Genomic DNA, 10185 nt, shown 5'->3' on the forward strand with positions numbered 1-10185 from the left:
GAAGTCTACAGGTGCGATGGCTAGGATTTGCACAATTACCATATAACCGTGTAACCGACGGTAATGGATGAACTCGGTCTTGAAAATACATCCATTTCATCCATTAAAAAAAATATATATCATTTTTTGTGTGTGGAATGAACAGCTGACGGAAGACAGGGACGGCAGGGCATTCGTTCGGTTGTGTCGGTTTCTCCAGTAACAATGTGAAACAAGCAAGGTGTTGTAGCAAACAAGTCTTTGGTTGTCTAGGCAACGCCCCCTTCCCTGCAGCAGCTCACATATGAATAGAGCTTGGAACCTCTAACCCTGGCAATAAATGCGGTAAGGCGTCAATGGAACGCAGACATTCCATTGACCAGATTGGCGCACATTCAATAAATATGATCTTACAAAGTGGATATTCCTCAATTCCTTCATGATTTATGTATTGTAACAGGCCCACAATGTGGTTGCTTAGGGCCGATTTTGAATATTGTTGTCTGTTTTCAAATCAAATGTTATTTGTCACATGCTCTGAATAGAACAGTGAAATGCTTACTTACAAGCCCTTAACCAACAATGCTGTTTTAAGAAAAATAAGTGTTAAGTAAAAAATAGATGAATAAATAAAAAATTCAAAATAAAAGTAACAAATAATTAAAGAGCAGCAGTAAAATAACAATAGCGAGGCTATATACAGGGGGTACTGGTACAGAGTCAAGGTGCGGGACACTGGTTAGTTGAGGTAATATGTAGAGGTAAAGTGACTATGCATAGATAATAAACAGAGTAGCAGCAGTGTAAAATGGGGGGGGGGGGGTCTGGGTAGCCATTTGTTTAGCTGTTCAGGAGTCTTTTATTGCTTGGGGGTAGAAGCTGTTAAGAACTCTTTTGGACCTAGACTTGACGCTCCGGCACTGCTTGCCGTGCGGTAGCAGAGAGAACAGTCTATGACTAGGGCGGCTGGGGTCTTTGACAATTTTTAGGGCCTTCCTCTGAGACCGCCTGGTATAGAGGTCCTGGATGGCAGGAAGCTTGGCCCCAATGATGTACTGGGCCATACGCACTACCCACTGTAGTGCCTTGTGGTCGGAGGCAGAGCTGTTGTCATACCAGGCAATGATGCAACCAGTCAGGATGCTCTCGATGGTGCAACTGTAGAACCTTTTGAGGTTGTAGAACTTTTTAAGGTTGTTGTCCTAGTACCACACTGCCAGGTCTCTGACCTCCTCCCTATAGGCTGTCTCATCGTTGTCGGTGATCAGGCCTACCACTGTTGTATTGAGGATCAGTGTGGGGGATGTGTTATCTACCCTTACCACCTAGGGGTGGCCCGTCAGGAATTCCAGGATCCATTTGCAGATGGAGGTGTTTAGTCCCAGGGTCCTTAGCTTAGTGATGAGCTTTGAGGGCACTATGGTGTTGAACGCTGAGCTGTAGTCAATGAATAGCATTCTCACATAGGTGTTCCTTTTGTCCAGGTGAGAAAGGGCAGTGTGGAGTGCAATATAGATTTCATCATCTGTGGATCTGTTGTGGCAGTATGCAAATTGGAGTGGGTCTAGGATTTCTGGGATAATGGTGTTGTGAGCCATGACATGTAGAAGTTGTTAATTTTAATGTTTTGAAGTGACTGCTAAATCCTAACTCCTGTTCGTATAAGCTGGTTAGCTAGCATACAGACATCTTTGGTGTTAGTCAGTCATTTTTTTAAAACTAATGCAGTTTATTGGTAACAATGACATGAACATGTGTTGGGGTTGACATCCATACAAGCATTAAACTCAGACTTTTGCCTCAACATAGTGTGAAATACACAATAGCCTAAATATAAGCTAATTTTTCTGGGGGTCAATGAGGCGACTCAGGATCTTTCCCCCACAGCCCTTTCCCCCATGCGTTTCAATTGCTATTCCATTGTTCTGTTCAAGTTCAATAGGCCTTTTTAACACTTCTATTTGACTAGTATTCTCATGGGTACACTTGCAATGGCTGCCTGGTATTGTGATGCAATCATTTCCATGGTCATGTAGAATGTTCATTCAAATAACTGATGTGCCTCATGCACTGGAGTGTCATTTTTGTAATGTTGAATTAGCAAATGACATCATGTATTGATGGGTACACTTCCTGCCTTTACTTCCTGCTTTTATTTCCTGCTTTGCTCCTTGCAATGGTCACAAGTCTAGCCATTATGCCATCCTTGACTTGAATGGGGATGCCCATTCTATTCATTCTATTTCTATGGCAGCACATGCAGTCAGGAGGAGAGGGGAAAATGTGCGTCTTGTATAAAATAAATTAGCCCCTGACCCTAGCCATGCCCAGCTGTAGCCTCTTCAGCACCCAGGCAGTGAGATGGAGCTACCGTAAACTCTCCAGTCCTCTGGTGCTTTTATGAGAGACTCAGCCTATTACAGAACTAATCTGCAGCTATCAGCTGGTGTCTCCATGTTCCATGTTATTTATGATGATTGCAGAGTTGGAGCAGAGCAGCCTGAAATAACAGGGATTTATAAGATCATAAACACTACTGGAAAGACAACTGAGAGCCTCTGCTCTTTCCTCTGGCCTGGCCTGTAGAGTGCACACACATAGACATATGAGGGCGCGCACACACTATTTTAGGCTTCGGGGATTAGGTTTATGAGTTAGGTTTGGGGTAAGGGTTTGGTAAATAAGGGTTTGGAATAGGAATACATGTATTACTTTCCAAAAAAAACTGATAATTCACAAAAACAAAGTTGTGTGTGTGTGGAGGATGTTAGAGGGGGAAAAGTTATGTTCCTACCCTGCAACTCTCCAACCACTTTAATCTCTTGTATGGCTGTGACCCTCAATGGTGCCGGAGTGTAGCAGTACATTTTTCCCACAGTGGTTTTCTATGCAGAGCCACCTGCAGTAAGCTGATATCACACACACTCACACTGTCCCTGTGGTGGGTTTGGTCAGTCTGTTAACCAGAGCAGCCCCTCCCCTCCCTTCCCCATGTTGCTTCCCCCCTCTGGGCCTGTCTGGGATTCTCATCCGCACAACCCTGCACGTACAGTAGAACCATGATCACAAACACTCTGAAGAAGGGAGGACCTAAAGATTTGGAGAAGGGAAGAGGGAAAGGGAGTGGGAGGAAGAGAGGGACTCCTGGGGAGATGGGAAGATGAAGCAAGCGAGTTGGAAGTGTAAGAGAGGGATGGAGAGAAGTGAGATATGGCTGCACAGGGAAAGTAACGGATAGACAAAGCTGACTTCAGGGAGCGTCAGTATTGTGTATAGTTGATGACATATTGATGTATTGGTCTATTACACAGACAGGCAGGATATACATTTGGTGAAGTGCATATTTCCTTTGTTTTTCCTGTGGGTAGGTTAGGTGACATCAGCGCTCTAGATCTCTCTGATCCACGCTGATCACTCTGTCTCTCTACATCTGTCTCTCGCTTCCTCACTATCTCTCTTTTTCTCCTCTCCTCTCTCAGGCTCTCGCTCTCTCTTACATACTTTTTCTCTCAATTCAATTAAATAAATGCTTTATTGGCATGAATGGGTGTTTGCCACTGTTGCCAAAGCAATGTATATGAAGTATGACACAAATGAACAGTATGTGTGACACACAATTTTAATATCAACAAAAACAATTATACTGTACATAAATAATACACAAAAAGGAAAACTGCAACAATTGAGAAATTAAATCTAGAAGGGGTCATGTACATGACATGGTGGGAGCTATTGTCACTTGTCTTATGACAGGCCAGGACACACTGCAGCAAGCTCTATGTTTTCACCTAACAAAATGCAGATTTTTTTTTCTCAACATGCAGTTCAAGAAATCCTGAAATGCTTTCTTTAAATTTCAGGAGATAAATACCTCTGAGTCATTGGAGCAGTTTAGTATGAAGTGCTGCTCATTCTCTAGTTCACCCAACCCACAGTGCTTACATCGTTTTTCTTCGCAGACCTTCCATGTCTTTCTGTTTTCTATTTGTTTCTCTCTCTTGCTCTCTCTCCCCTCTATCTTTCTCTCTCTGGAACACAGTGTACAGACAGCTTTAGACTATAAAAGACTCAGGATGTTTGATATCAGCTTATTTTCCCACCATTACCACTCCTCTTCCATCTTTCCATTCCTCTTCCCTCCCTCTCTTCCCTTCCCTCTCTCCTGAGGGTGGTTGGACCAGACACTGACCAATTCATTGACGTTGAGCTCTTGGCCAATTGATATATTGGTCAGATCACTTTGTTCTGTCGGGGGGTTCTCTCACACACACACACACACACTCTGACCACATTCTCTTACATACCTTTTATGGGTAGCTGTTGATACATCAGCTGGTGTAGTGCTGCTGGATCATGGGGGAGCAGTGCTCCCTTACATATATATTTTTTTATATATACACAGAGCTGGTCAAACTATTTTTGGAAATTGAATTCTGATCATTTATGTATGATTTATAGTTAATTACCACAAATTACATAAAAATTATAGTATGACAAACCATATAAATATTTATAGCAACCTAGAGGTAGGTAAATGGTGGTTTGTTCCACGTCTCCTCTCTGGCGGTGTCGAGAATGATGAAGAGCTGTAGGCTACTTGTGTGTACTGCAGAGGCCGGTCAGAGGCTTGTCCACTTTGACCAATCAGAACATTGAAAAAATAATCACGAGCAGTTCCTATCCTATTTTTAAAGGGATACCATCTTTATGTCTCAGTTTCCAGTGTGAAGGAAGTTAGAGGTAGTTTCATGAGCCAATGCTAACTAGTGTTAGCGCAATAACTGGAAGTGTATTTTATTTAACCTTTATTTAACTAGGCAAGTCAGTTAAGAACAAATTCTTATTTACAATGATGGCCTACCAAAAGGCAAAAGGCCTCCTGCGGGGATGGGTTGCTGGGATTATAAATAAATGAATGGGTATCTGCTAGCAAGAAAGGCTAATAGTTTAACACATCTGCTTTAAAACAGTCATTCAAGAAGATCTACATGCATATTCCCATGAAACTGATTGTGATCAAATTATTGGCATGCAGATGCCGTTTCGCCGATAAAATGTAAATAATTATCATTCACGATTGACAGAAATGATGGCCTATTTTGAAACGAGGTACAGTATGCCTAACTTGGAGAGTGAGGTTATTAAAAATAGAAAAGTTTCTTCTACCACTGGCTGGAGTCTGATGAACTTTCCTCCATTCCAGTAGCCCTCCTACCCCTCTTCTCCTCCAGTGCTCTTGTTTCCCCCAAAGATAGCATTGCAGACAGAACAGCTAATCTGATGAACATTCCCATTAGTTCAGCTTCTCTGCAGACATTGTGATCTGACCTGTGTGATGTAGTCTGAGTCTGTCCCGAAGGAACATTATACCTGATGTTAAATAGCTGTTATGTTTAGTCCGCAATCACATGTATGAGTGTGTTTGTCTACTCTGTTGGGAAGTCCTGTTTAACCATCTGTGTCAGGTGCCGTTAATCACTTTGTGCTATGCAAAATAGCAAATTGATTGATTGTGTCTCCAGACAACTTTCTGGGTGGTGAGGGAGATCCTTCATGCTCAGACCCTGAAGATCAGAGCTGAGGTACTCAGTCTGTACATCCGAACTGCCAAGGTAAGGAACACAACACTGTACTGTTTATTCTCAACAGATTCTTGGTTCATTTCCACATGAGTGGACAATAAACCTATAGTAATGCAAATGTGTGTGTATACATTTCGAATGTTCTCTGTTCCCAACAGAAACTGTGTGACATAAACAATCTGCATGCAGTGATGGCTGTGGTGTCGGGCCTACAAAGCGCTCCCATCTATAGACTCTCCAAGACGTGGGCGGTGAGTTACTGTGTGTGTCCATGCATCTCAAAACAATGGTCTTTCTCTAACCGCACCTTACAAAAAACTGAGTTGGTTGAAAATGTGTTGACGGTGTGTTGTAGAGCAGTGGCAGATGTAAATTGTCTTTATCTCACCAGTCATAAGTCATTACATGGTCATTACTGGAATATCTACTGGTTTTGTGTATATGAAGCATATGTGCAGAAACTTCAGCGAGAACATTGATTTAACGTGCACTGTCCCTGTAAAAAATAAACTCTCATACACAAACTCTCACTCACTCTCTCGCACACTGGTCACTCTCTCGCTTTATTTCTCTCACACTCTCTCGCTCTCTCTCACGCACTCTCTCACTTTCTGGCAAGGCTGAAAACCAGACTTAGCTTGCCGGGTAATGCACGGTATTATATTGCACTCTGAAGTGACCGGAAAATTAATAAATTAGAGTGAATGAATTTGAATCACAATGAGGCCATTCCAGGGAAATTATCCCCAGTTCCCCCGCCACAACAATATTCCTGGCTCCAGGCTGGATATTGTGCTTCTTACGTCCAGATTTGAGCTCTTTCCCCCCTCTTTTTATCCCTTTCTCACTTGCTCCCTTGGCTCTTGCTTTCATATGTTCCCATTTTTATTTATTTAGTCTGTGAATGTTGAATTAATTCTCTGTATGTGTACAATAATTCAACTCTCTCTGTCTCTGTGTAGTTGTTGAGTCGGAAGGACAAAGCAACATTTGAGAGGTTGGAGTATCTCATGGCCAAAGAAGACAACTACAAGCGCCTGAGAGACTACATACGCAGCCAGAGCATGAACTCCTGCATACCATACCTGGGTAAGATGCAGACACTTTCCCGTCGTTATTCTCCCTGCCATTTGATGTAGGACTGAGAAGCTCAGTTCTGGTGACTTTTTAAAGGGACTTTCTACTCTAAAATGAATGGAAATAAAAGTATACTGACACCATCTAAAATATAATTTCCACCTCTAGAAATGAGGCCAAAAACGTATTGTTACAATTATTTTAACATATTGAACCATGCATATAGCTTATGCATGGTCCATATTATCAGGTATGCAATTAGCAATCAGCATTATCACCTGTAGCCCAACTGATGCAGCATAGTGGCTAGAAATAAATAGGCTGAAGAATGGGGTTGCCTATCTGCATTTACCCTATTGAGCTCATCATTAGCTAGATCCCCAAGTGTAATCTTTTAACTAGTTACAATTCATCAATATGATGCTATGTCCCAAAAAACTAGCATGAACACAGTGAATATAATGTAGGCCTACCTGTTAGGGTAACTTGGGGTAAAACGGCCCCTGCCTGTACCTCACACAAACCACTTAATGTTAAAAATAAATAATCATCCCCTAACACTTTCCCTGGTTGCCACCACTATTGCTCAACTAAACATTTCATCTGTCTCATCACAATTTAAGTCACTCCCCCAAAAATATTTTGCGGTAGGGTGGCAATTTTCCCCAAGTTGCCCTACAATTTACTCTCACCTATGCACTCACTGCAAATTGCAGAGCTGTAATGTGCTTAACCATGCCCCTGCTAAAAAAACTCAGTTTAAAATGGTGCAGTTTGCGCATATTTTGGAGTTGAGAAATAAAGTATGAATGGAAAGCTGGGTTCCTCACGATTGCGTTAAGAATTGTTGTGCATTGACTGTTTGTGAGAATGTCTCTCTCCCCATGGCACTCGCCACTTGAATGCGTCTTGAGAGAAATATTTATCTCGCATAGAACGCACAACAACAAGCCAACTAGGTAAATATATAATGGGGTTTGAATTGTTTTTACACATGTTGTTCCATATTTTTTTGCCGTGACGGCAATGATTTTGCTGTGGCGCGGCGCCGCAGCTAAATGACTGCAGCGGAAACACTGACCCATGTGCCGCTCATAGCTGGACTAACACATGAGTCATGGAGAAATCATTAAAAGTCACATGTTATTTATTTTTCCTCTGCTTCATCATTTTATATTTATTCCCCCTTTCTTTCCTTCTTTTCCTCGTTGAGAGCTGGCAGCACAGACTGTCTTACTGAGCACTAACAAGGCCCAGGAATCCCCTATGAACTATAGGGGGAAAACACATCCGTCTTCTCGCAATCGCTCACTTTCTTTCTCTTGTTTTCTCTTGCTCTCTCGCTCTCTTCACCTCTCTCCCTCCCCCTCACTCCCGCTCTCTCACTGTCTCTCTCTGTGTGTGTGGTTGTTTGTTTGTTCTGTTTTTCCTTTGAGGACTAGATGGAATGTTTCTTATTTTATTAGCTCTAGTAAAACTCGTGATTCTCTGTAGTTCCTCTTGTGGTACATATGAATGGGAAAAGGCAGGAATAGTGCGCTCTCTTACAATCACTCCACACTCTGTATACAGTAGAAGCAGCCATACCGTGTGTGTGTGTGTACACAGAGTGTGGGGTGATTGATTGACTTCCCTCTCTGACTGGTATCTTAGTGATGTGTTTCTGCTCTGTTTCCACACCGTGGCTGTGTTGTCCCTCAGTGGAGGGTGTGTGTTCTTCAGTGGAATGTGTGTGTTAACATTTTGACAAGTGGGGACATTTCGCCGGTCCCCACAAGGAAAAAGGCTATGTTAGGAGTTAAGGGTTAGGAGTTAAGGGTTAGGAGTTAAGGGTTAGGAGTTAAGGGTTAGGAGTTAAGGGTTAGGAGTTAAGGGTTAGGAGTTAAGGGTTAGGAGTTAAGGGTTAGGAGTTAAGGGTTAGGAGTTAAGGTTTTGGGAAAATAAGATTTTGAATAGGAATCAATTGTTTGCTCCCAACAAGGATAGTTAAACAAACCTGTGTGTGTTGTTCCGTGGAACCCTGCTGCTATTAGAACTAGAGGTTTGTTCATCTGAGCGTGTGCAAACCAGAGATGTATAATACTCATAGTACAAACAGGCAAACGGCTGCTCTGCTAACAGGAGATTGCTTATTTGAGGTAGCTACCTTACAAAACCCCCCAAGCAGTCAAATGCATCCATGGCCGTAGTCATGAGGGGCCTTTGCTCTATGTCAGTCCTAGTACTGGGAAAGGGATTTGGGAATGACTTCTGAGATATGACAGTCTGGGATATTAGAAGAGATGAATGGGATATAGGAATTGAGTCGTAGGGGAATCTTCAGTTGAAGTGCTGAATCCAGTGTGGCTCAGTTGGTAGAGCGTGGCACTTGCAATGCCAGGATTGTGGGTTTGATTCCCACGGGCAACAAAAAGTATGAAAATGTATGCACTCACTACTGTAAGACGCTCTTGATAAGAGCATCTGCTTAAATGGCTAAGCAGACTTTCTGTACCGGAAGAGGCACACACATACACTCCCGCACACACACTGACCTGAAATTCACACTGTGGTCTGAGATTTTGAATGGGAATCAATGGTTTGGTCCCCATTTGGCCTGTTGACTTAAGTAGAGGAGTTGGTTGAATACAATAAGCTGTGTATGTGTCTAAAGGGACACACATATTCGAACCTTATTGAATTTAACCACACTTCCACCCCTTTACGCGGCAGACCATTACAGAATTGGCTGTTACAGAAGATTCACCCATGTTCTGAGGCAAATCCCTGGCTGCACAGAATAGTGCCAGGGCCATTGGCGAGGTGTCTGTGGTGCAGTAGGGTTGGAGCTGGGCTGTGGAGGAACCAATGTAATGGAAATATGAGGGCAAAGTGTCAGATGAGAGAACTATGCCAAGTTGCTATCCAACTCTCCAAACCAACTCTCTTCAATTTCCCTCTGTTTCCATGACCTACAGCCACAGTATTGGAGCCAGAGATACAGCAGCGGTGTGTGTGTGAGTGCATGCCTATATATTGTGTGTGTGTGTGTGTGCATTAGCTCATCATCCTTGCAGTGCTAGCTGTGGTGTGTGTGTAAAGACTAACGGCTCCTTAGGGACCTGGGTCAGAGGAGAATCATAACTTTAGGACGTATCTTAGTAAAACTGAAAGCTTAGCATTTTAACACGGAAAGAATGTCCCCCTCCCTCCTGTCTTTTTTCATTCCCTGCTCCCCTCCCCTTTTTCTTTTTTGTGTCCTTTCCTTTGTGTCTTCAATCCATTTCTCTGTTGATCACTCTCCTTTTATCTCTCTCGTCTCCCCTCTACTTCAGTATCATTTTTCCCTGTCCTCTCTTTCTTTCTCCACTTTTACCTTTTTGTTGTTCTGACTCCAGGCTCTCTCTCTCTCTCTCTCTCTCTCTCTCTCTCTCTGTCTTTGTCTCTCTCTCTCTCAACTACAGAAATGTGGTTCTCATTGTTCCTCCTCCCCGTTCCTCCTCTCTCCCCCTTTTCTCCTCCTCTACTCTCCAAAGCTGCATTCTTTCATTATGAACTCCTGCATAAT

General features: G+C 42.8%; 1 protein-coding gene across 4 annotated transcripts in view; it reads left to right on the forward strand.

The window, feature by feature from the left end:
• Positions 1–10185, forward strand: part of LOC120052550 (ras-specific guanine nucleotide-releasing factor RalGPS2) — a 149732-nt gene that overhangs the window by 76871 nt on the left and 62676 nt on the right. For all 4 annotated transcript variants that reach the window (XM_038999524.1, XM_038999525.1, XM_038999527.1 and 1 more), the window contains exons 7-9: positions 5502–5591; positions 5720–5812; positions 6524–6650. In XM_038999524.1, coding sequence (XP_038855452.1) covers positions 5502–5591; positions 5720–5812; positions 6524–6650 — 310 coding nt within the window. The remainder of the gene's footprint in view (positions 1–5501; positions 5592–5719; positions 5813–6523; positions 6651–10185) is intronic.

Source organism: Salvelinus namaycush, chromosome 8, assembly GCF_016432855.1.
Source record: "Salvelinus namaycush isolate Seneca chromosome 8, SaNama_1.0, whole genome shotgun sequence".
NCBI lineage: Eukaryota > Metazoa > Chordata > Actinopteri > Salmoniformes > Salmonidae > Salvelinus > Salvelinus namaycush.